Source organism: Cavia porcellus, unplaced genomic scaffold (genome assembly GCF_034190915.1).
Source record: "Cavia porcellus strain 051 isolate PalLab524CR breed Dunkin Hartley unplaced genomic scaffold, mCavPor4.1 scaffold_13, whole genome shotgun sequence".
NCBI lineage: Eukaryota > Metazoa > Chordata > Mammalia > Rodentia > Caviidae > Cavia > Cavia porcellus.
Window position 1 is genome coordinate 61,018,157 of NW_026947496.1, and position 27,072 is coordinate 61,045,228.

The 27,072-nt window shown below is 38.8% G+C and overlaps 1 protein-coding gene across 1 annotated transcript in view; it reads right to left on the reverse strand.

Moving 5' to 3' along the window:
• Positions 1-2,371: 2,371 nt before the first annotated feature.
• Positions 2,372-27,072, reverse strand: part of Il5ra (interleukin 5 receptor subunit alpha) — a 33,173-nt gene continuing 8,472 nt past the window's right edge. The window contains 7 exon segments of the mRNA NM_001173125.1: positions 2,372-3,460; positions 6,007-6,091; positions 7,969-8,062; positions 18,857-18,995; positions 22,349-22,491; positions 24,704-24,891; positions 24,967-25,120. Coding sequence (NP_001166596.1) covers positions 3,374-3,460; positions 6,007-6,091; positions 7,969-8,062; positions 18,857-18,995; positions 22,349-22,491; positions 24,704-24,891; positions 24,967-25,120 — 890 coding nt within the window. The 3' untranslated portion in view covers positions 2,372-3,373.

Consider the following 27,072-nt stretch of genomic DNA (forward strand, 5'->3'; position numbering starts at 1 on the left):
ACTAAAATGGGCTTATTACTTAGGACATTACTTAGCCCTAGTATTATAGCTATTTGTAAAATTATGTACCTGATGCACCATTTATCAGTCTTTAGAACAAACTGAGACTAAAAACTAGCAATGTGAATTGGTTCAATTGTTCCTCCTGTGTTCAGCGGTTAACAAATAGGAACTGAGTAGGTACTGTGTATCAAATACTGTGCTGGGCCCTGGAGAAACTGGGGTAAATAAGATCAAGGTTTCCCTCCTCAAGCTTCACTGAGGGGAGACAGAAACATACACATTTGAAACATTGTGTGAAATGAGCAGCCAGATAAAAGTATGAACAGAAATGCTGGACTTGTGTTTACTGCAAAATCATTTTATAACACGGTGAAGTCCAGGCAAACACAAATGTTTTCACCACTGTCTCCTCCCACATGTCACAATAGAATGATTTTCGTTTGGTTTTATTTATTCTCCAATTGGTTACCCTACTTTTAAAAATAAATAAATAAATGAATAAATAAGCAACACATTCATGTGTGACTTTTTTAATTCATTAACCTATACACAGATTTAAAAAATTGGTCCACCTGCCAAATCCAGCTTTTGCCCATTTTTTGGTAAATGAGAACCCAACTGTGTTCAAGTTTTATGCTATAAAAGATTGGCTACAACAGCGATTACATATTTCACAAAGCAGAGAATATTTACTATGCTTTAAACTATACACCAATACTTCATTTTTGAGTTCTTTATTCAGTATCCAACTCCTCCTTGGTTTATGTGTTTTTTGTTTTATCACTTGATAGGGACACATCTTTCAATAAGTGAACTGAATCTCCTGACACACTTAATGTTGAAAAAAACCTGTGATAATTTTAAAACAATGCATGGGGACTATTTTGTGTCACCCCTGACCACGTGTAACTAAATACTGAAGGTTGCACAGCTGAGCAGAGCCCAGGGCTCGGGCACAAATCCGTAGGCAGGCACACTAGCCATGCCACCTGCGTGATCTGGGGCTTCTCAGGCCAGGTCACGACAGGTGTTTCTGAAGCAAAGTGACTGTTATGAGTTACTTTTCATTATTTTTAACGGCCAGTGATAATCTAATCGCCGCTATAACCATAGAGCTTTAGTAAAGGAGTCTGCCAGTTCTGTAATATCTAAGCCAAATATTGCTTTGTAATCTGGTGTTCATTTAAGAAACTTCCTTTTCCTTCATCCCAGCAAAATTCAACCAGCAACTGAGTTCCTGCTCAGTGTTTGCAGGCAGAAAGATAAATAAAACAATGTTCTTGATTTCAGAGTTTTTGTACTTTCAGTGAGATGAAAAAGTTTTGGGAAATATGGTGAATTCAAAAGAAGATGAGCTGGGCATGATGGTGCATGCCTGTCATCCCAACATTCAAGAGGCTGAGGCAGGAGAATTGCCATAATTTGAGGCCAGCCTGGGCCTCATACTGAGTTCAAGGCCAGCCTGGACTATATAGTAAGACTCTGACTCAAAGGCAAAGATAAGAAAAAAAAAGGTACCCAGGGAACAGAGTGGGTTGTTAGTTCAAAGTGGAAATTGAGAGAAGATTTTTTGGTGGCAAAGAGCTCTTATTTAGAACAAAGTGTTGACAAGATGAAAAAGAGTCGAAAAGGCCTTTTTCCCTTGAAGACTAAAGTAGAATCACTGGCGGAGGAGCCAGTGTGGTGCTCACAGGGAAACAGTATATTGCCGGGTGGTGTTAGGAGAGATTGTGACTGGAGAGCTACTGAGAAGCCAAGGAATAGTGGGTTTTTTCTTAAGAGCTTTAATTTGAAGGTGATGAGGCATTCCATGAGTGAGTGTTCTAACAGGGTAATTCAGGCTGATATGTCTTTAACAGAGAAAATCCTAGACGCCTACATGTCAGTTCAGAGTCTGTTGGTAATTTTAGCAGAGATTATGATATAAATAGTGGGGACAGAGAAAAGAAAAATGTAGGAATAAAATAAGGAATAGAGCTCTCATCGAGTTACAGATTTAGACTATTCAGGGTACAGACACATCTATTACCTAAGACAGAGGGATACTGATAAAAGACAAGAATGTCTTGTCTTCTTGATATCTTGTCTAATTTGATATCAAATTCTAAAGACAAAGGGTTTTCAAAGAGTCTGTACTCTGGAATTCAATTTATGAGCTGTGGAAGCAGAAATAGCTACATAGTCATTGCCGCAAAGATCCTTAGGCTAACATTAAGTCCTAGTCTAATTAGATTTTTCACCTTTACTCATGCCATCAAAGATTGTTTTCAGTTAACTGTTTTGGCTTCCAGATATCTACTTTTTCTTTAGCACCTAACACTTATTAATTCCACCAACAGATGGTTCTGACACATACAAGTCTCACCGTGAAAATGTTTGGATTTTTAATCAGGATGTTCTTTGCCCACGTGAATTCTTCCTCAGCCTGCATAAATAACTTGAGGCTTGAAGCATTTCAGTGAGGCTCAAGTGGCCAAGCTGTTGGCAAACATGCACTTCACTCCAGTTTCCCCTACGTGGCCTCTATGTTACAAACGGTAAATTCTAAGAGACAAAGAAAGAGATGGGGCTGAGTCCTTATTGCAAAGGACGCCTTGGAGAACAAACATTTCTTTTAGATCCTGTGACTGGGAGGGCTCCAAAGGAAAGACTCTCCAACCTGTGTTGGTGGAAACCAATACTGTGACCTCAGCTTCCATTGGCCACACATGATGGTACTGCATATTAAATCAATGTTCAAATTCCCTGAATTGCTGTGATGAGGCAATTAAGGGTAGACCACTCAGAATGAGCCATGTCGGGAGGTCAGTTCTCTTATATAGCAATCTATATACAACTTTACTGTACCATCACAAAGAGATCCAGGTCATGGTAGTCTCGAGGTCAAATACAGGTCTCTTAGTCATTTTCAGCTGCATTCTCCAGAGAACACATCATCTTCTCCACAATATTGAAGGCCTTGATTTCTGCTAACTGTTGTTGGATTCCAAATACATGCAAGGTGATGTGTAGTGGCAGTGTAAACATCCAAACTGGCATTGCCCAAAGTAAGGATTAGCCTTACAAATTGTCTCTTGTACCAAAATGTTTGAGGTAAGATATGTAACATTGGCAAGTGTGAAGAGGTGCTGTCCTATACAGCATGAGGAGAAATACCTAGGTAAATATTTAATCGGTCACCTGAATGTGAATGAGGAGATTTTTGATGCAGTATTCACATGTTTAAGAGAAGCATGACATATGTCTAGATGTGCTCCCTTGTGGATCAACTGAGTTGCATAAGTTTTGAACACCTCTTAGCCAGGAAACGCTAGTCCTGTTCTTATCACCGATACATATGTGAGTTCATCTGAGAGTACCACGGTGACAATCAAAACACAGAATCTTCCAAGACTTCCAACATAGGCTCTTCAACATAACTTATAACTTCAATTTCTGTTTCACTGGAACCAGCTTTCTGCAAAAGAAAATGTCTTCCATTAGATATGTTTCAGCAAACATCTCATCTCTTGGAATTTTTCATGGTGAGTCTTAATTTCTCTCTTCCTCTCTCATTGTGTGTGTATGTGTGCCTGTCTGTTGTCTCTCTGTCTCTCTCTACCTCCTCCTTGTTTTTATTTGAAACTTTATATAAGAACAAGCTGTCCTAAGAAACTAGCCCATACTAAGCGTTAATACTAATTCTTTGCTACACCAGCCCATCAACTCTAAGTTGTTATTTTGCACACATGAGTTGATTTTAATTAGCAGAAAACCTCAAGCTTAGCTCTCAAGCCAGTTTCTTTCTCCAGCCCCAGAAAATGAAAGGAAATCTTTTAGGGCTCTGTGAGGAAGTTAACAGCATTAAGATGTTCCATCCACAGGCCAGGACACATGATGTCAACTTGCTCTTTAAAGCCAGTGTGTTCTGTCTTCCATAGCAAAGAAAGATGGCGGCACACATTCTGATGAACCACTCCCCGCAAAGTTCCGTATGGGACACACTCTCCTTCCCAAAGACCTATGGGTAAACAAAGCAGATGGGCATTCCCCTGATAAATGAAAACTGAAGGATCCAGCCTGGGGCAGAGCGACTTTTCTCAGTCTCAGTCCTTTGCTTTAACAACTTAGCAACTTTTCTGAAAATGATTTACAAACACCAAAACTGTGACACTCTAAAGAAAAGTCACAGGTTATTGAAATTTCACCTTTTTGTTGAGTTTTTCATCAACCCATTTTTCCTATGAATTGTCACCCTATCATCCAGCAATTTGTATTATTTATTACAGAGAAATTTAAATTTGTTCAGAAAATTGCTTGATCTAAATAGGGACCAACAAACTATACCCAGATCTGGCTTATTTTCTGTTTTAGTAAATAAAATTTTACTAGCCATGCTTTTGACACTGCAATGACACAGAAAAAAGTTGAAATGAACTATTTGGCCCTCAAATACTTATTATCTGAATTTTTATATAAACAGTTTGTCGACCTGTAAGATAACTATTCAACTTAAGGATAAATTCAATAAAGTACAGTAACTATTCACTGAAAATCATCAACACTGCTAGTAGAAATAAAAGAAAACCTAAATAAAAAGTATATGCCAGTTTTACAGGTTGGAAACTCAAATATTGATAGGGTGTTACTTTTCCTTATGCTAATTTATAATTCACTAAAATATAACTCACGATTCTAGCTGTTTTATAAAAAAGCTGGTCTTAAAATTTTTATGACAATGGAAAGAACTAGAATAACTAAAACAACTTTGGGGAAAACAGTCATTTTTGAACGTCTTACTGGTCTTGAACTTTACAATAATGCTACAGTAATCACAGTAGTATTGCTTTACCATAAAGATAAACCAAAGAAAATAAAGTGATAGTATAGAAATAGATCCACAGACACGTAGACATAGATGTCAGGACAGCTCCCTGGCAGTAAGGATAATGTTTTTAGTAGGTGACACTGGGGAGATTGGAGAGCACAAGTGAGTGACCAGTTAAGTCTATGTGCTCTGAAAAGGGAGTGAGACTATAAAAGTTCATATTCAGAGAAAGCATCTTCTTTCTGTCTCTGTTACTTCCCTGATTGCTAGGAAAAAAACACTGAAATCTTCAAATTAAAGGAGGAGCGGTTTCTTTTGGCTCACAGTTTGTAGAAGCTTCAGGTCATAGCTGGCTGGCTCCAAAGCCAAGACAGCATGGCAGAGGGGTGTGGCTAAGAAGAGCTGCTCACGGTGTACCATCCAAGAAGCAGAATGAGCTCAGAGTACCAGCAGGGAGGAGATAAACCCGTGCAGGCCACGGCTCCACGGAGTCCCCTCTCTAGACCAGACCCTAACAGCTGTCAGTTGTCAGCCCCATAATGTTATCACCTCCCCAAAGCCTTAGCTATGATTGCATAGGTCTTTGGGACGGAGAGGGGAGCATCTAGATACAAACCATAACACTTTCTCTGTATTAGTCTTAATACTGTTCATTTCTTTATTCGCACAGTAAAGTTGCCTTGAAAAGTCTTTGTTGACTTTCAGAAACATGGAATTTTAAAGCACTAGAGTTCAGCAGAACACTAGACAGTTTCATCTGTGCCTCTTACTATATACCAAAAAAGGAAGTACAGGTTCAAAGGGTTTGAATTGTCTAAGTTTACTTTAAAAACAGCTGAAAGAACTGGGCCTGATGGCACATGCCTGTCATTCAGCATTTGGGAGGCTGAGACAAGATGCTTGTTGAGAGTTTGAGCAGTCTAACTTACGAAGGAAGGCCCTCTCGAAAACATAAAACAAAAAGAAATAGAAAGAAAGAAAGAAAGAAAGAAAGAAAGAAAGAAAGAAAGAAAGAAAAGAAAGAAAGAAAGAAAAAGAAAGGTGATAGGAAATGAAAATTAAAAATTGCCTACTTAAGTGAAGTAACAGAATCCTGATATTCTGGGGAAATCCCTACTTTAAAGAGAGAAAACCAAAATCAATGACAGTTTCCAAGGATCTTTGGGCATGTTGTAAGAACTTGCAATATTACTTACCTCACAGTTAGTGGTCATAATGAGATCTTTAAAGGTACTTTTTGGGGCTGGAACTGGTGGAAACATCTTGGTCCATAAGTGATATCTAAAAATGGAGAAAAGGAAGGAATTGGGTGAATATGTACTCTAAATTGACCTTAATCTTAGGACTACTCATTTCATAATTCAAAATTTTTATCAGTTGAGATTTCCAAATATTTACATTATAATACTAGTTAAAGGCCTTTGGGTGCCAGTGGGTTGTGATGTGGCTTCTTCTGAGTCATCCACAAACAGTGGAATAGTTACTGTTTCATATCAGTACGTGCTGCTGAGTCCAGTTTCTGCAAATGAACCGTAAATGTCCAGGATCCAGTGTCTCACCATTCCCTATAATCATGGTTGTAGCATTCCTTACCCAGTTGATCTGAATTGCAGTTTTTTCTTTCCTTTGGTTCCTTTGAACTGTGATTCTCCAACTGATTGATAAAGAGATGCTGTCTAAATGTAACATTTATAATACTGAATTTGTTCAATATTTTCTACATTCTGAAAAGGCCAAGACACAACATACTTTTATCTTGTTCCTAAACGGAACTTTGCCTTACTGGATGCTAAAGTGAATGGAGAATTCTTATGAGACTGTTTTCCAGCCCTCCAGAGAGGATGCTACATTTTCATATTTCTAGGCTCTGTTCGTTATTGACTTTTAGGTTCCAAAGAAATTCTTTCCAGATTTTTGGTGTCCTGAACAAAGAAATGATCAAGACACAGTGGAAAGATAACCCGAAGGTACATATATTGAAAGTAGAAAAGCATGCTCTGCGGGATTAGAGCAAGCTGGTGAAAAGGCTCCCAGCCACTATGAGAATAGTGGAAAGGAGTCGTTTGTATGTGAAATTCCTAGATATCCTCTCCCTCATGCACATTTGGGATTTTGTCCTATGAAAGATGTCTTAGTTATTTTTTATACATTGTTGAGACAAAATACTTGATGTCCAAAGGTAGAGAAGGCAAGGTTTACTTTTTACAGTTCTTGGAGGTTTCAGTCCACACTCAGTTGGCTCTGAGGTAGCATGACTTTGTGGGGCAGCCCTTCATGGCTGCTGCAAACAGCAAAAGCAAAAGAGATGGACACACCTTCTTCCCACCAATACATCAAATCCTGGCTCCACTCATGGGCAAGTAAAATACTCAGACCACCAAATCTGACCACTAGAGAACAAACCAATCAAAATGCTAGATTTGATGGCATCCATGATTGTGTGGGGCATGGGGAGAGGCCACAGGAACACTAACCATTACATCTGGTTTCGCACCAGATGTAAATGAAGAATTAAAGATAGCACTTTTCTGATTGGTTCTGAGTACAGTATTCGGCAGCTGCAGAGTCATTTTGGGTTCTGTGTCCCCTGCATGTGCCATAAGTCTCATGACTTTGACAAATTCAGCCCACTTACTTGACCAGTTTTCCCCAGCACTAATCTCCTTCTTCACAATCAGGCACTCAGATGCTACTGACTGAAGGGTCAGGCGGGAGCTGGCCCCTGATGACTGAGTGTCGAGCTGTGGAGGCATCATCAGGTAAATTCAACCTCCATATGCTCTCTTCCTTTACATGTAGTGTAAGAAAGAGGCTCACACCGGTGACTTAATAAAGACAAGCAGGTAGCAAATGGGAGGCTGAGCAGGAATGAAGAACAAAGGTAAAACCCTTCACAGAAGTTTTGTTGGAAAATTTGAGAAAGTGTGTGTAGTGGTGACAGCCATACTTCTGTGCTCTGTACGGTTTCTGTATATCACCTTCCTTCTGATGTTTTTTACTTTTGATTTGGTCTGTATTCATCTCAGAAAAGCTATGCAGGAGCAAAAATGCCATACATTTCACACGATAACAAGAACTATCTGATAGCTACACAGTAAGACTCAAAGTTCGATACAAGTCAGACCTGACTAGAAGCACCTAGTGTAAAGAACACCTACATTCTGCAGAGGAAGAAGAAAATTAACAAGATGAAGCAGAGGACTGCTGTAAGTGTGATGAGAAACCATCCGGCGATGGGCTTCTTCTCCTTTCCTAATTGGGGAAGAAAAAGACAGAAAAAATCAGAGTTAGAATTAGATGCCAATAAAGAAATGATGAGACTCAGGGCATGGGGAAGCTTGGTTTGGGGTTGTAGGTGCTGGGTGACCCTGGGAAAGTAGGTAGCTTTATCTTCCTGAGCCTGAAATTTCTCCTCTAAAAGGGGAAAAAACGTCCATCTTGCAAAGTTGCTATGAAGGTAAAATGAACAGATGACAGCTCACTTTTAATTGTACAGCAGTGTTTATTAAATCAATCAGCAAATATTTAGTGTCCATTCTGTGTAGTTTGTCAATTGAATCCTAGTATGCTACCTTATCAGTTTTAGGTGAGTGATAAAGTTTTAGATGGAAAAGTCACAAAACATGCAAGCCTACTTGGTAGGCTAATTGCATTAGAGCAAATGTATGTTGACACAATTGGAAATGAAACTTTTCAAGGAAATTAAGTATGAGAAAGTACTCATAGTTAACAATAAAAGTATTAGAGTTTGCTATTAAGTGCTTTTCAATCCTAAAGCACCCTTTATCATTATACCAATTCCACAGATAGGAAAATTGAAAAACAAATATTGTTGTCAGTACAGAAAGTATTTTGCCTACATTTCCCCTGTCTAAATTTGCTCCTAATCTATATTCAAAGGACAGATTTTTCTTTGAGTTTCAGTGATAGGCTGGAGGGGGGGCGGTTAAAGTTACATGCATTCAAGAAAAATCCAAAACAAATCACTACCTGAAACCATTATTAAAGTGCTGAATTACTTTCAGACAACAATGCAAACCCTGAGTTACTTTTCTGAATACAGCTGTTCTTATCTTCTGTGGGAGAGACCACTCATTCACTCATTCTTTTATTAGTTCATTTAACAAGAATTTACTGGGCTCCTATTGTGTGTTTGGCACTGTAAAAGTTTCTGGGATACAGTGGTTAAAAGAATCCAAGTGAAGCCTCCTGTGGTGCAGTTTAGAGTCCCTCTGGGAAAAGCTGCGTGAAGCAAGTAACAACACAAATAATGATTTAATGACTGCTGCGCTAAGCAGTGTGGCATGGTGCCTTCCGCACCAGCAGCAAAAAGCTTCTGCTATTTCTTAAAACAAAAAACGAAAGCATATAAGTGGAAATTTCTAGCTCTTGTAAATAGCCTGAGATTTAGTCAAAATACTTTTTTTTTTTAATTTTTATTTAAGGAGAAAAGAAAAGAAAGAAAAAAAAAACAGTGAAGGGGTACAAGTTATACAGATTTACAGAATAAAAAAATGCGCAGTAGGAAATCACTAGTTAATGGATTACATATTGCCATCTTAGAAATAATTGTTCAAGTCACAAAATTAAAGCTTGTAGAGTGGACATTCCACCAATGATACTGCAAACAGTTCTGTTCAATGATCCAATAAAACTCTGTGATATCATTTTCTATCTTATACTTTTAAATATACATGCAGTTATATAGTTTAGAGCACTTTCTTTTCCTCTCTTTTGTACAGTGACTATTACACATTTTGGGTTTCATTGCTCCTAAATACTTTTTTAAAATGTTTAAATGTCAAGGAGAAGGGATGCTTTTGGACAGAATGCCTGTGATTCCTGTCCTGCCTCCTCATTGCTTTATAGCTTCCTGAGGACTCTTATTTAGGTTTATCTTCTGTCTCCCCAAAGCTTTAATCTCTTCTTGCTGCTTTCAGATATTCATAGTCCTGTATCTTGAGTAAGCCATGACTGTGGTTGGCCATCTCTTCCAACCATCATCACATACATTCTTACCTGATTTCCCAGCCTAATTTTTGAGCAGGAGATTCAAAACCACTTCATTTTCCTACTTCTCAAACTGCTCTTCTTTTTCTTTTTTTAAGTAACTGATGACATCATCTTAGCTGAAGCCAAAAGACTATTAGTTTCTTTCCACGAGGTTATTTTTCCTGACCTCCTTCCTATAATTCAGAACTAGAGAATGACTCTTGGCCCTTTCACCCAAATATTCCCCTTCCTCCTGTCATTTCCTTCTTCCCTTTGTAATTTCTCTCAGCTCATCCCTCAACGCTTTGACAATTTCAACTGCAGTCTCTTCTCTGAACTTTGAAAAATTTATTCATCACAACTTCATCTTTTAATTCCACAACATCTTCTCCTACATCTTTGTTCCTGTCTCTCCTGACACACAGCTGCACGTCTAGATCAGAAGCTGCTGTAGATGAATCCCAGTTTAAGGTTTCTCAGAGTTGACAATAGTCAAAACCAAACACATAGTCTTCTTTGCATCAGAACTACTTCCTTCACTGACTTCCACTTCAGCCTGTTTTGCCAAACCCTAAATCCAAATCCATGTATCGCCATTATTCTTTCCGTTCTTTATATCCTCTGCGCCTATCCTCTCTCCCTCAACAACTGTCACTGAATACCAGTCTTAAATGTAAGTGGAACACGCTTTTTTGCTCTAAATCCATCAGCACCTAGTCTGGAGACCTGAGTCCTAGGCCCAGCTCACTAGCACATAATTCTGAGCAAAAAAAGGTAGCTGAAATGTAAGATCCCTCTCATCCCTCCCATACTTGCACCTTTTCACTCAGTGCGGGGGTTTTGACCCTTCATGTACACATGCCTTTAACAAAGCTGACTCTAGAAAAGTAGTACATTTTCATTGCTAAAAGTTTGAAAGTTGCAGTAAAGTATAAAAAAATTATCAGTCACAGGAAATCACTGAGAATTTGTTTTCTGTAGTTTTCCATGCACTTTACTAAGTTTTCATAGGTTACCAAACATTATGCAAAGTATCTAATGCTCTCAATTTAGTCCTGCCACTGATGCCTCCACATTGCCCCTGCTATTCTCACTGTACAGATGGAGATGCTAAAGTAGACGACAAAGTAATCCAGCTGAAATCACACAGCGCAGAAGTGGGAGAGAGTAAATATTCAGCTCCGGATTGGGCAGGCAGCCTACCAGTTACCCTGATGCATGAATCCCAATCCACTCCCCTCCACCTGCAAAAGTGAGGATGTGCTGCAGATGCCAGAGCTTCACTTCACTGATTCTAAGCATTTCTTGCCATCATCTGTGTGGCTGAATTTTCTTCACTGTAGGGAAGCCTTGTTTTGTGGTTCATTTCCCAGCTGTCAGATCTAAATTTACAGGTCCCATCTTTAATCAAAGGTGGCTGTTTTGCAAACTACCTTTCCTCCTGATATTCCCCAGGCTTCAGGTGGTATGAAATTATATTATTAGAAACATACGACTAGACTGCTTTAAAAAGTTTAATTTTGAAATATATCTGTTCAAAACAACAATTAGCCACACTTTGTAAAATGATAGAAATTACTTCCTCCAAGAGGCAAACCTTACATTTCCCCAAATCCCAGTAATACTCACTGGTTTTAAGTTTTATATTCAGTTTTCTAGGCTGGAAATAGCATTGTGTTAAGTTTTGTTTTTGCTATACTTACTTGTAACTAATATGAAAAATAACTGGTTCCAACTGGTATTATCAAACCGAGTACCATCTCCTTCGATTTCCATGTCTGGTTGTCTGAATAAAGGTACAAATCTAATTTCCCCAGCTCTGAAACTATAGTCATTCCACACACTTAAGCATTTTGAAAGTGGAAACTCTAAACTCACAAGCATAGGTGTGAATTCAGCAAGGAAGTTTTAAACAACAAAATTATTACCTAGCTTATACCTAGATTACACAGAAAAGATTTGGGTCCTGCAGAAAGAACTACTGTGTTGCAAAGGTTATCAGGAATACACACTGAGTTATATTTGTGGCTCAAATTTTGCAGTACTCCCTAACTTGATATGTCAAGTCCTGATAATGCTACCGTTTTCTTCTGGTCATGATTACAAAAGTCATTTCAGTTAAACCACTCTCTCGCTACTCAACTCAGCTCTCACTTTGCAAGTGAAGGTTCTCACTGAATTAACAAAAATATAGAGGCAACTGACTACTTTTAAGTCAATGAAAAAAGTTTGTGATGCATAGAGGGTTCTACGTGGGAAGCAGACTCCTGGTCAGTGCTTGGAGAGAGTTGGCCTGTACTCCTACAAGAGAAGAATCAAACCCAAGAGCACCATGCACCATGTATTAAATGTTTCCACTTATTCACTGCTGAGTGGAAATTATTTGCAAATTACTCGCTATTCACTTATTTATCAATGCAAGAAATAGAAAATCCGAGACTACAAATGAGTGAATTCATTAATCCATGAGTGAAACCTGGCTTGGTTTTACAGAACACTGAAAAAAAGGAGTGGGTTCCACCAACAGTATGTGTAGCGGGTTCAAAATAATTAAGAATTCCAGGACTCTAAAACTGGGTGTTCCTTTCATATATTCTTAAATTGAATTCTGAAATCTCTGGTATTTGTTAAAAAAACAAAACAAACAAAAACCACCAAAATTTCACATGCAAGGCCTTAGTTTTGATCCAGGTTACTTGAATCTTCTGTGAAGCACCTTGACTGTCATTAAAAAAGGAAGCCACAGATGTTTCTTTTTAAGAAATCAGTGAGGACGCTGCCATTTGGTTATGTGGAGACAAGTTTCAGAAAATGGAATTCACACCGCTTTTTCCAAGGAGGGGAAGCCCTCTAAACTCTTCACTTTGTTCCTGGATATTCTGGAGAGATTGTCAGTTTAGACAGTTGAGGAACTCAGCCGCGTGGTTCAGCTGTTCTTAACAGTTTAACCAGTTGATATTGCAAATAATCCCAGTGATGGACATTTTATCGTTCTATGCATCAGGAGTGGATACGGAGTGGGATGGGATGGTGCAAGTCTCTCGGCACTGGACCAGCTTGGTGTCAGTTCTGCCCTGGCTGCCTTGGGCACTTTGTCAAATCACTTCTATCCTTGTGCTATAGCCTCTCTCTGGAATTCTATATGCTGCATAGTTCACACTAATAAGTTTTAGGGGATAAATTTGATTTGGAGTCCTATTACACCTTAAATTGTCCATACAAGAATGAGCTTTCAGTGCTCCTATATTGATTTTGAATCTGATTTCAGACTCACCAATAGGTGTAAAGGGAAGGAGCTAATTAGAAAATTGATAGTATTCTTCTCATAAAGCAGCCCTGCTGGATGTTGCATCCAGCAGGTGCTGGGAGAAGTTCGAATGGTATCAAGAGGCTTGGGTAATTGAGGGGATGTCAATATGTTAGTCTATGATACAGGGCTTAACTAGCTTCCTGTGGCTTAACTCTGGTTGGAGATTGATGCTGTGGTGTCACTCATAAAAGGAAGCCAAAACCATAATCACAGGTTTTTAATGCCAGCAAAAGTCAGAGGGAAATATTTGTGTCATGAGTCAGAGCAACTTGTCAAGTAGACCTTGGATTTTGCTTGCAACCTCAATGAAGAAAACAGAGTAGCCCAAGTCCCGTGTAAACTGCACAAAACAGTGTTCACGTGGTGACACTGGGTTTAAGGTGAACCAAATATGGAAACCTAATAGCATATATTTGTGTTCATTCAGGACTGAGTAGACAGGTCCCAGAACTGCTGTTTGATTACCCCCATAGGAATAGACTTAATGAAGTATAGCAAGGAACAGCTTATGAAATTTCCTTCCCTCTCCAAGCCTTCCCAACAGCAACCAGCGTTACCTATTTTCTGGACCTCCTACAAACCTAGAATTTTTCCCTGTGAAAAGTTACTGAATCTGTCACACTGCTAAACCAGATGTGGTCATCACATACAAGTAAGCAACAAAGTATGAAGGTTTTAGTCCTAGTTCTGCCCTTACCAAGGTATCTATTTCACCTTCTGCTTCCTGCTTTGGAAAGGAGGATAAGGAGTAAATGAATTAATGCCTGTAAAGTTCTTGGCACACTGCCAGTATGTAGTAGGTTCTCAGTAAGTATTTATTTTACTTATTAAGATTAAATGTATTGTGTTAGAACTGAGACATCCAGATAATTTCCTTCAATATTCAAAACAAAATTGAAGTGCTACCACAGTCCTCAAGAATTCAGAATAATAAGCACAGATCAAGAGAGATAAAGACACACCCAATATTCCAGATACTAAAAAAGAGAAAGAGGCATAGGCATGGAAAGTACTATTTGTCAAAAGTCTTAATTAAGGGTTGGGGATATAGCACTGGCATAGCACCTGCCTGGCAAGCACAGGGTCATGAGTTAGATTCCAGTTATAAAAGAAAAAAAAGAATCAATTAAAATTCACATTATAGACAACTTGGAGATGAACATTTAGATAAGAGTAGCCTGAAAGGTCTGAAAACCTGTGCCTATTGCTTTATCTAAATAGAACATCAGACTTCCACAGCCCCTGGTCTCCTGCCTCAGTCTGTATAGCTAGGATAATAACTCACAAGGCAATAGAGCTTCCCAGAAACAGATGTAAAGTCAGCCTTATAGTTGAGTTCGAAACTTAGGCCACCACTTAGTAGGTGGATGAGTGGACATTTATTTTCTTACTTTAGAAAAGTCAGGTTTATGTAGATTCACAAGATAATGTAGGCTGGCGTGCCAAACATAGTATGTAGCCACCCAGTGAGAGAGTCAATCCTCCTGAGTTCATGTGTCATCTGGCAGACCCATCATGAGGCACAATATATGCAGGGAAGGGTGGTGTGGACACTAGGAAAGGTGGCCATTGCCTAAAGCACAGTAGCAATTCCCTACTCCCAGCACTTGAGGACAGAATCTGAAGGCTCCCCCATTAGTCCTCCATTAGGACAGTGGGACAACTGCAAGACTAATTCAGTCCTACTCCCCTGCTGAGCACTGTGCCACTAGACTGGGTCTAACCAGCATGGAAACCACAGGAGCCTGGGTAAGAGGAAGTGGAGTCACCAAACCAACTACAGTGTTCAGCTACCTGAAATCCCCTATATGCAAAGAAAAGCCCAGAATCATAAGTATCACAGTCAAAGGTAGCAGAAGTGGGGTTTTCACACTATTGGCTACCTATTTGCACTTTTCCAACAATTTTGCCACTGGGTTGACTCAGAGGTTCTTATCTCTTACCTCAGGAAAGTGGCACGGAATTCTTTTGTGAAGAGCTCTAGGGAAAGCTAAGGTAGGCCTTTTTTCTTTTTCTTGGTCTGCTTTATCACAGTGTAAAATTTAAAACAAAAAAGCTGGTGGGATTGAGGAGGAGATGGAAATAATACAGCCACAAAAGTGAAGAGGGGGAGAGGACTAGAGCTCTTGGACCTTGGAAACTGTGCAGGTAGCGTGTAAAGTGAAAGAGGGATAAGAAAACCAAAAAACCTCTCCATGTTGGTTTCACGTATGACTCCGTTTCCTCCATCCAGCCTTTAATTCCATGCACCCAGGACAGAATTACCAGGCTTCCTCACGTATTAGTCATCAGTGTCAAGTGAAAGAAAGCAAGAAGGCATGGGAGTTTCCTCCAAGTGACTCTACTTGTATTTTAGCCCGTATTCCTGCCGCTCACCCTCATGTTCTGCCTCATTTATTCTCCTTAGGTACACCAAAGTTTAGATGTTCATGTCAGTCTTACAGCCCCCCACCCCAGCCCAGCTCAAACCACCACAAGAGAGCAAAGGCCTGAATTTCCAATGAGTGACATGTGTTGTCCCTGAATGAGATACCCCAAAAGAGAGAAGGCACCCACCAGCCAGGGTCACATGCCTAAGTGATGCGAAGGCTGGGTGGATCTTGTCTTACTCCTTGAGGGGAAGTGCCATGCATCTCATGCTGCAGGAAAACTTTAAAAAACGCCTTCTAATCAATGTCTTACAGCACTGCCCTATTGGTCCTGGCCATCAGATACTGCTTCCAGTGAATTCGGAACAAAATTTAAGGATTGTTGATCGTTTTTGAGATCATCACTGAGAATCATGTCTGAGCCTGATCAGGAACTCAGCTGGAAATAAATTCAGCCAGCAGTCTCTCTTCCATGGGGAATGAACTGTGGGAAATCCATTTTCATAATTGCTTGTCTCACACTTGGCATGTGAGTGTCAGGGAGGGGAGAGAAGATTAAGTTTAAGGAAACAAAAAACTTTACTAAGATCTGACTCAGGAAACAAAAGGTTTCAGTAAACAGGCGATAACAAAGATAAGAAAGCAACAGAAGAATCCGGAAGTTAAGAAACTTTGAAAAGGAAAAAGTCTCATGAAAATTGGGAAGTACCAGTCCTGAAACAGACACCCACTGATAAAGGGCAGTTGATAACAGTACTGATAAAGTAAAACTGCTATTTCCATTGGACGGAAAAATCATTCTCTGGATACCCTAGAACACAAAGGGAGACCAAAGGCATAGTTCAGGGCAGGCACCCCATGTGCCTCCTGACTTGACTAAGGACTTTGCCAAGAAGAGCAGGAAGCAACCACGTTTACTTCTGCCCCATCTCGTTAATCAAACTTACCTCTAATTGCTTATGAAATTATCTTGGGCTATAATGGGTTAATTTAGTTAACTGAATCTATTCTAATTTGCTAATTGGCTCATATGTCACCTACTTGAGGAAATTGTACTTTAATAGTCACTTCTTGGCTGTTTGACAACTACTGAGACATTTACTATCTCTGGGCCTTCATTTCCTTACCTTAATTAAAATAAAGAGGTGGACTTAATGCGTGTAAGGAAGGGGTGTTATTTGAGTTATACCTCGAAATGAAAATGGAAGAGGAGGGCTCCGGAGTGCTATTTATAAGGCAAGGAAGGAGAGGGGAAGAGTATTAAAAGGAAATGAGTGTTTAGCGGCAAAATTGCCTGATAGACTGCAAGCTGAGCATAATTATTGCTTCATCCTCAAGAGGTAAGGAAGAGCCATGCAAAATGTCCCCAAGAGGCTTGGACTTCCTATTATGTTTATTAATCATCTTGATGAAAATGGAAAGTCTGCATTGATTAAAATCACTAATGATCCCTAAACTGAATAAGAGAGTAAATTCCAGAAAGGATGGATTCATAAGGTAGGTACTAATATTAATCAGCTCACCTTCATGAAATGGGTGGCAGTAAATGAAATAGATAATAGCAATGAGGCACACCTTGGGGTGAAACTATAATGAGCCCAGATCCAAACTAGGAAGCTGTTTTTTAGGAAATAATAATGGTGAGAAAGCTCTGAAGGGGAGAATGAATAATAAATTTAAAACAAGCTTGAAATACTCTCTCATGGTGAATCATAATTTCATTCTCAGCACATTAGTGGCACAGTTAGAAGCAACTGGAGAGAGTGGTACTCACATTGTATGAGTGAAGAAACTGAGGCCCAGAGGGGTTAAGTGTGCCAGGCTAGATTTGGCTGGCAAAAGCCTAGCATGCTGGTCACTATTCTGTCCTCTGCAGTAGTGGTAGGTCATGGCTCCCTAGGATGACCTAAGCCTAGTGTTAGACTCCTTTTCAACACTGTATGATAAGCAGTTTCTGATAGTTGGGCTCAGAAAATATTATCTGTTGCCATCTCTAACTTGTGTCATAGAGTTAGATGTTAGTAGAGCTGTGGTTAAAACCTAGATCTCCTGATGTTTAATGTTTCCTTTTCAACCCATGAGTTCTAACTCTACAATCAACACTGACTGTAGCTTTAAAAGTCAAGCAATAACTGGCTTCTGAGGTAGGATTCTGACCTTGATGGGGCCACCGTCCAATAGCCATTATTATTGATAAATACCACCAACAGGTGAGGTGTTCCTTTTACTTACCAAGCAAACTACTGTTTGATCATAAGCAAAAACCACTGCAGAAACAACCTAAGAGCCCAGGAGATGTTCAAACCTGTAGATCTTCTGTCTGGAATGAATCTAGGTTTTGTGGGCCTTGAAGATGATTCCATTTTGAAATCTTCTTTAAGAAAAGAAACAACAGTCTGAACTCAGAATTAGATATGGGAACATTCTAGAGATGAAGAGCAGATTAATAATTGCCAGAGGTCAGGGATAGAGAGGATGAGAGATGTGTGGGTTTACAAAAGGGCGACATGAGTGATCCTTACGGGGATGAGCCCTTTTGCATCCTAACTGAGGTGATTGATTCATGAAGTGAAGTGTGCGCTAGGATTCTCCAGAGCCACATCTCTGAAAAACTCAACACACCAAGATGAGTACATAGGAAACTGATGGACTCTCACTAATTTTCAGTGTCATTTTCTACTTGTTATATTGCACTATAGTTTTGCAACATGTTACTCTTGGGAGAAACTGAGTGGAGGATAGGATCTCTACTTTTTTACAACAGAGTCTGAAGCTACAATAATCTTATATTGTTTAATCTAAAAATTTGGATTGCTAAGATTTTCTATGATGCAATTCATTCACTCAGACTTCAAGAAATTTTCAGGCAAGCCAGGCATGGTGGTGCACACCTGTAATCCTAGCACTCAAAAGACTGAGTCAGGAAAATTGCTGCAAGTTTGAGGCCCACATGGGCTTGTAGTGTGTTCCAGGCCAGCCTGAACTACATAATGAGACTCCATTTAAAGAAAAAAAAAACAAGAAAGGAAAAGAGAGGGAGAGGGAAGAAATTGTTAGGCTGTGATCCATTAGTCCCTGTGGATATGTCAGATCTGATGCATATCAAGTCAGTTTCCATCAAAGACTTGAAAAAAAAATAGAGAAAAGGCCTGAGAAACAGAAACAACTAGGAGGGAAAGATAAAAACAAAGATCAGGTACATGGCCTGAGAAAGATTTCTGCTCACAGGAAAGTTGAATGCTTAAGCTTTGTTGGCTTCTTGGAAAATCCACCTGCAGACCAGTAGAAGATGAGGCAAGCCAACATGCAAAACCATTTCATGCCCCATGAGCAGATGTGTATGTCTTCTGGGATTATCTGTTCTCAGAAACTCACCCACGTAAACAGGTTGACTCCACTTGCTCCATAGCCCCATGGCTCTACAGTGGGGGCTCACGGCTGCTCTCACTTGAATGGAGTACTTAGAAACACCATCCGTTGTGGAGACAAATGCATTGGTTGTTGTCTTTTCCACCTAAAAATTAGCATTATAAGACTCTCCAGAAACACATTTTATGCCAATTCTCAGCTTGAAAGGTCATCTATAAGTAATATGACTTTCTGTTTAGCAAGGAATTTAAAAATCAGTTGGATACATGATAATTAGCTTATTCCAGACTTCTATCAGTGATATGTTGGCAGTCACCCTTATAATCAAAATATATAAAGTGGTCAATTGTAGAGCCTAGGTGATGTCCTCTGGGCCCAGTTAATCTTTCAGAATCAAAGATTGGAGTAGCTCTTACAAGCACACATGATCCACTTTACCTTGTTCCTTCGTGTTCCAAAGTCACATCCCTCAACAGTGTTACAGTTTCCATTATATTCTGCTGATGTCAGGAAACTGTGACCTGCTGCCTGAGTTCAGATAGCTGATCAACTAAGGATGGATTGTATATTTGTAATGGCTTGAAAAATATCAAAGTGAATATTTCATGTGACATGAAAATTACACATAATTTGCACTTCAGTATGCATGAATAAAGCTTTCCTGGAACACAGCCTTATGCATTTATGTCTATTTTCCAAGCTAGTTTTCCTTTATGATGGCAGAGCTTAGTAACTGTGACAGAAACTGTATGATCTGCAAAGCACGACACACTGTATGTACTATGTAATTTACGGAGCTCTGATATAAGAATATACTGAAATAACTATAGCCATGGAACTGGGGACAGAAGGATGAGGAGTTCATAGGAAAGTAGAAAGAGCAGTGATCTTGAGTTGAAATGAGTAAGGTAGTGCTGGCTCTGTCTTCAGTTAACTGCAGGACAAGTTCTTCAACCTTGCTGGGCCTTCATCTTCTCATTCATAAAATTGGAATACGCGTACTCAAGATAAGTTGTGTGTGATAGCCTATAATACCACCATTCTGGGAGGCTGAGGCAGTGAGACCACAAGCTTCAGCCCAGCTTGTCTCAAAAAATAAATAAGGAGAGAGATGTAGCTGAGTGTGATGGCCTTGGGTGTAAACATCAGTACCAAAACAAACAAACCCACAACCAAAGGCATGGGTGGTTGAGTTAGTTGGAGTTGCTGATGTCAAGCCAAAGCTAAGATGGTATTGGTTTAAACCAAATAAAAATTGCCAATATTCAACCATTCTTTGACCTGTATAACGAGTAATTTTGGTTGACTTAATATATTCTCAGTAAGTAACAATTTGCCACGGACACTTTAGATTAACACTAGATTATCTCATGTTAGAATGACACTGTGATCCCAAAAGTGAGTCTTCTTTTTTCTGTTTCCTGGTCCGTGTCACAACCATCCAGCAAACCTGCTATGCTCCAAATGAAGGATGTGTCCTTGATCACATCTTATATCCCCTGGATGTGTTTCTGGCCTTCTCATTCCTGTTCCATGGCCACTGCCTATTTTAGCTTTCATAATCTTTTGCTTAAACTATTGGGCTGTAGCCATTAACATACAGCTTCATATCTATGGGCTTTTCACTACGTATATCCAGCTTTTATGCTACTACCTAACTGATTATTCTCTGCAAATGTCATGTTTCTGTCATGCAAAACGCTTTATGGCTTCCCATTGTCTATGGCCATGTTTTATTTTTTTACAGCCATGAGCCACTCTGGGAGAAGTTATCAGGAAAGACAGTTACAATTGCACTGTTATTTTTATATATAGATGAACAGAATTATTGCCACCTGGCTCGAGGAACCCTTTGAGCCACTCCTTTGTCTTATACCCCTGCTGGCACAGTGCGGTGGATAACCTGGTACAGGCCAGGAACTGTTTATTGGTCTACAATAGCATAAAAAAGATATGGAGACTATAATTTAGAAATTTTCAGTCTTTTGACATTACTATGACATCCATGCACCTGACCCATCAGAATGTATTTTACATGTCTTTGATTATATTTTTTTTAGCAAATCATTTTTATTGTATTTTATAAAAACACAAATTCATGCAGGATCAAAAATTTACAAAAGTAATTCATCCTTCACTGTTGGTGTTTCAGAAAGCACAGGCTAAGAAAATCCTTTTCTTCTTCTCTTACCAGGCAAGGTTTTTGTTTCTCACTGCTGGTTCCACTCACTTCCCCTCTATACAGTCCCCAGAAGGTTGTTTCACTGGCTCTCTCCGCTGTCTTTGCATTAGCCTGAATGCCTACTAAACTAGGTACCTCTACTGCAGATACAGGCTTATTTACAGATATATCTCCCACCAAGAAGCCAATTTGTAAAAATTTTTTGAATAGAATCGAATTTTCTTTGTCTCTATCAGTATGACATGAGTTTGAATCCTGATGTGTCATTTTATTTTTGTTTGGTTTTGTTTTCTCTAGCTTTGAAACAATTTGGCAAGTTATTTTGTCTCTTTTTGCTTTACTTTTTTGTCAAATGGAAGATAATTACGTACTAGAGTTATTGTTGGGATATAATAAACAAATATAATAAACCTCAGCATATAAACTCAAACTCTAGTTAGTTTAGAGTTTTACCATGTTATAGTAACCATGCTAGTGGTAGTTTTATCATGTTAGAGGTGGAGTTTACCATGCAGGAGGCCCTGAGTTCAGTTCCTAACACCTAAACACGTAGCAGGACTAGGTGGGGCATGAGGGTGAAACCCCATCCATTATAGAGTTCCCCAGTGTATGCCCCAACATCGTTCCCTGGCATCACTGTTCTTCTATTTCTGAGTCTGACTACTCTAAGTGCCTCATAAAATGAATTATATAATATTTGTCTTTTTGTGACTGAGTTAGTTCATTTAGTATAATGTCCTCATGTTTCATTCATGATGTAGAATGCATTAGAATTGCCTTCCTTCAAAGGCTGAAATATGTATATTATATTACATATGTATAAATATACATAGAGATTTTTTATTTATCTGTTTGTTAATGAACATTTGTGTTACTTCCATCTTTGAACTACTATGGATAATGTTGCTATGAACATGTCCACACATTTCTTTGAGACCTTGTTTTGAATTCTGTTATATGTATATATGCCCAGAAGTGGAATTATTGGCTTATCTCATAATTCTATTTTTCTGCTTTCTTTTTTGATAACTCAGCTTGCTGTTTTCCAGAGCATCTGTACCATTTTACCTTTTAAGTCAAAGTAGTACCAAAAAAAAATTTAGTCTGATCTTTTGTATTATTTCCAACCAAAAATATCTCCTTTAAAAACAAAAGGTCTGTACTATTTGGTTTATTTCTGTAATACCGGAGGTAGCTATAAGTTAATTTTGACCTTGTTAGCATGAAGTTGTAACCAGAGCAGTTGCTGAATATAATTTTTCAATGCTTCTAAAATTAGGATCTATCATGAATATTAAAATGATCTGAATAATTACCTGATAATAATCCTTCGTGTTACAGATTTTCACTTCATATTCAAAGCAATGAATTGGAAAGGCAGAAACTGGTTTCTGCCATTGGATGGAGAGACGAGATCCTTCAGTCTCTGCTGTGACATCCATTGGAGGGTTTGGTTGATCTGGTTAGAGAATGAGAGGTCACTCACATTTCTTTAGCGGTCAGGACTGACAATTCCTATCCACTCACACTTCAGCATTTCTCTAAGATGTGTTCCTCCCCAGGCTGGTCATCATGTAATAATCAACTGATCTCCAAGCCACAGGAACTTGGTGGCCTACCAAAAAGAGCACTGTATTGTAGCGCTGAGGAGAGACCCCTGTTATAAACTAAAAGATGTCTATTCTAGATAGCATTGCTTATTCTCAGTTTATTGCTGATTCACTCCACATCACTTTAAGGTTCTGAGTTAGATCATGCTCAAGATAAACCTGACCATGGAAGAAACATTGCTCTGGAGCAACCACCAAGCCCTGCCTGCACAAATCATTTCCCCCTTTTTAACTGCAGTGTTTTGTTTTGTTTGGAGGCTAGAACAGGAAGCTTTAGTTTTCTTGTGCATGAAAAATAGGGTAAACTGAATGTCTTTACTGACTATAGAGTTTTTTCCCATGAGGTTTGGTTGTTTCATGACTATGTGAATTTAGTGAAAATTATTTCTATAGGAATGTACTTTATCTTAGATTATGTGATTTAGATCTCACAATTAATGAGATTGTGAGATTACAAGACAAACCTACAACTGGTATCTACTGGTTTCAGATCCAGCCATTTCCTAAGAATACATTTCTTATCAAGGATGTACTTTTTTTTTTTAGTAATCTTAGGACTTTCATAAAATTATAAAATAAATTAGTCTATATCATGTCTATCCCTTTTTGTATTGTTGGTTTCCAGGTCTCCCTCAGCATGTCCTATCACCTGTTTTCATGAAAGCAACATTTTCTGATCATCTACAAAAGACACTATTGAAAAGAATTGGAGAGCCTCTTTTGTCAGAGCTGTTATTCTTTAACAAAAGTTATACTCTGTTTAATATTAATGTCACAAGCCAAATTATCTCCTTTAATAATTGTTTAGTGTGGGGGCTGGGGGTTTAGCTCAGCGGCGTAAGCGCCTGCCTTGCAAGCAGGTAGTCGTGAGTTCTATCCCTGGTACCGATAAAAAGGAAAAAAGACCAAAAAAAAATTCTTTAGTGTATTTATTGATTTTTTTTTGTCTTTTGAGACAAGGTCATGCTATGTAGTCAAGGCTGAACTTAAATTCACTATGTAGCCCAGGCTGGCCTCTAGCTCACAGTAATCTTCTTACCTCGGTCTCCCAAGTGCTGGGATTACAGGTGTGCAGAACTACACCCAGCCTACATTTATTGAATTTTTATGCCAGGTACTGTATTAACAACTTTAATAACAATTCTCACAAAAAAACCTCACAGAAAGTATTCACTTGTCCCTGCTTTTTCTATAAGACAAAGAACCAAGGAATAATCAGCTCATCTAAAGTCATTCATCTGGTCAGTAGAAAAGCCAAGTATGGTCAGTCTAAGTGTAGGCAGTCTGGTTCTGTGTCTCACGATAATAACACTCCAACACTGATACCTTGGCTGTTAGTGTGAAACAATTCTATGTGATGGGTTCCTGATGGGTTTCATTAATAAAACTATCTAGGATGAGGGGCGACAGCTTCTGTTTTGAGAACTGAGTAGATGAAACCTTAGTAATATGTTCAGTACTGAAAACTAGAGGCCAAGGTATACATTGTATCTTGAGAACAGCCGGAGCCGGGCCAGAATGGTGAGGGGTAGTAAGAGTTATGCCTGGGGAATGGGTTAGGATGCACAGTTAGCTCAGAGAAGAAAGGTCTTAGCATAGGAAACTTGGCCACTTTTGAACCATTGAGAGCCCATCCTGTGGGGAAAGAGCCCCATCACAGGACCTAAGGCAGAAATTTCACAAAATCAATCAGAGCTGATCAGAGATGGAATGGGCTCTCAGAAGCAGTGAATCGCTCCTCCTGGTACTGTCTTTCTAAACTGGGGGAAATTTTCTCCTTTAAGAGGAAATTTGGCAATGACTAAGAGGTATTTTGGTCACCAGTGAGGGCTGATAGGGTTATACCTCACTGGTATCTCATAGTAGTGAAAAGAATGAAGCAGAATATCCTATGATATCCAAGATATACCTATGCCAGTAGTTCTCAAGCTGAGAAACCCTGCTGCAGTGTTTTTCAAGCACGGGTTGGATGGTTACTGAGCATCAGAATTATACTCAAACCTTTTCCAGTGGTGAGATTCTATGATTCAGTTATTTTGGCTTTGTATTGGTCTGTCTTACCAATGGCTTGTGTATCGAACAGCTGATCAAAGGGCTTGATTGTAGCATGATTGCTTGAGCCATTAACGTGCACTGCAAGCCTGTCACGTGCTTTGCTATGGATAAAAGTCCTTGGGAACCAGCATGCAGTATTTCTGCTCAGTGTATCTTTGCTATATTCTTGACATTCTTCAGTCCAAGGGCCGTATCTAAATTTTAGCATTCATGAGTTATATAAGGCTAGAGGAAGCAACCTGTTTGCATAAGTAAAAATAGGTACTAACCTATAATAGAGGAAATACTGTGTGTCCTCAGGGGCATCCTTGCCAGCAAGCCAGGTGCAATGAAGAGAAACTTCATATGACTTTAAGTTTGTATAATTACTTGCTGCAGTGTTTGTGGTGCAAGTTAAATTCACAATTGAGGTTCCAGGAGACCCTAGGTGGTTGAAAATAAGAATAAAACATTGTTTTGATAGCTTCTGGGTTTTGTACTTCAAGATTGAAGTGATTGTGAGTGTCTTACACAACAGCAAAAAGCAACTAAACCACCTATGTATAGAAATCTATTTGCAAAGGGCCAGGAGGTTTGAAAGTAGAATTACAAAGCCCTGGGTTCTGAGATCAAAGAAGTTTTCAGCTACTGTACTTTAGCTAGGCTTGTGGGGGTCATGTTCATGAGGAACATATACAAAAGGTCAAGAGCAGTATCCCACACTGTCATTTAGAGATTAAGTGTCCAGCAATCGCAGCATTCTAATACCACATTTGTCAATAATTTGTGAAACCTTAGCACTACTAATTCTGAATCATATTTTTTCCAGTATAAATTAGATTTGTTAAAGAAAGTCTCAAGTACCTCTTTCCATCCCAGAATTGTACAATTCATTGATTTGTATCCCAAAGTTTCATGAATTACATAGATTGATGTTTAGAAGGAAATGAATTATGGTAACTTTGCAAAATAACACCATGACTTTGAAGACTCAAAGCACACTAGCATGTTAAAATCTGCTCTCATATATAGTAGTAGGACTGTAAGCAAATATGGAGATTTTAAATTAAACTCCTTTATGTTTCATCTATGATTTCCCAATATCATGTAAGTGGGGAGAGTGGAAAGCCGTGTTTTCTTTTCAGTTCCTCTTGGAAACCTATTAACTGCTGCTCTTCAGAGCATAGTGGAAACTCTGGTCTTAGTGGGGTTGCTCAGAGAAATCAAAAAATATTTTGAGCCTAGCATCAAGGCATCACCAAAGTAGGAGCCTTGAAAGATTCAAGAGCACTTTTTAGTTTAGTTTAAGGCAGCTGTGAATTTTTAAAAATAACTGTTTAGCCTCTTAGGATTAGGGGAAGAAAGTAAAGCAAAAGAACCTCCTATTATCTGCAAAGAAGTTAAAAGCCAAAGACTGACTAAAGTCAGTTTTCTTGGTAATACACATATGTCTATATTATATATACCTATTGTTATATATACAGTCATTCCTCTATATATATCTTCATGAATTTGTTCAAGAGTACCTCCTCCATACCTTAAGCCACTCTTAAGTGAATCAATATAGTATTGCATGGAAACTGTTTTTCTTTCCATATAGTTTAAACCATCTCTATATTATTTATAATACCTAAAACAATGTAAATGCTATGTAAGTAATGCTTATATTAAGGAATAATGACAGAAAATCTCCTCATGCTCAGTACAGAGGTGATGATTTGTTTTAGAATATTTTTAATCTAAAGTAATCTGACTATATTGATATGGAATTTGTAGTACAGAAGGCCAACTGTATGTGTACCTGTGTGTGTCCCAACACACTAAATAATCAGGTTATTCATGCTCAAGTTTACTTTAGAGTTTATAAATCAGCTTGTCTCACAATTTTCATTTAAGGAAATTATTTAGTATGCATTTCTATTTGCTTCAAGACAGAAATATTTCATTAGTGTCAGCCTGTACTGAGGTACTGAGAAAATAAATAGAACTGCATAAATTCAGTGCTGAAAACTGCATTGTGTAAGCTGGGTGTGGTGGTACACACCTGGAATCCCAGCACTTGGGAGGCTGAGGCAGGAGGATTACTGTGAATCTGAGTACAGCCTAGGCTACATAGTGAGTTCAAGGCTAGCTTGCACTAAAAAGCAAGACCCTTCTCAAAGGACCCCCCTCAAAATATGCATAATGCATAAATATTCCAGCTCTCCACTATAGAAATGTAGAATATGACCGTTCACATAACTTGAGTTAACTTCTTTACTTGAGAACAAACCCATTGTAAATCGCCAGACATATGGTCAAAATGATTTGCTATAATGAATAAATAAGATTTTTACTACTCTCAGTCACAGCACAATTCAGGAAGTGCCATGGCTAGAAAAAGTGTAAGTTCATTT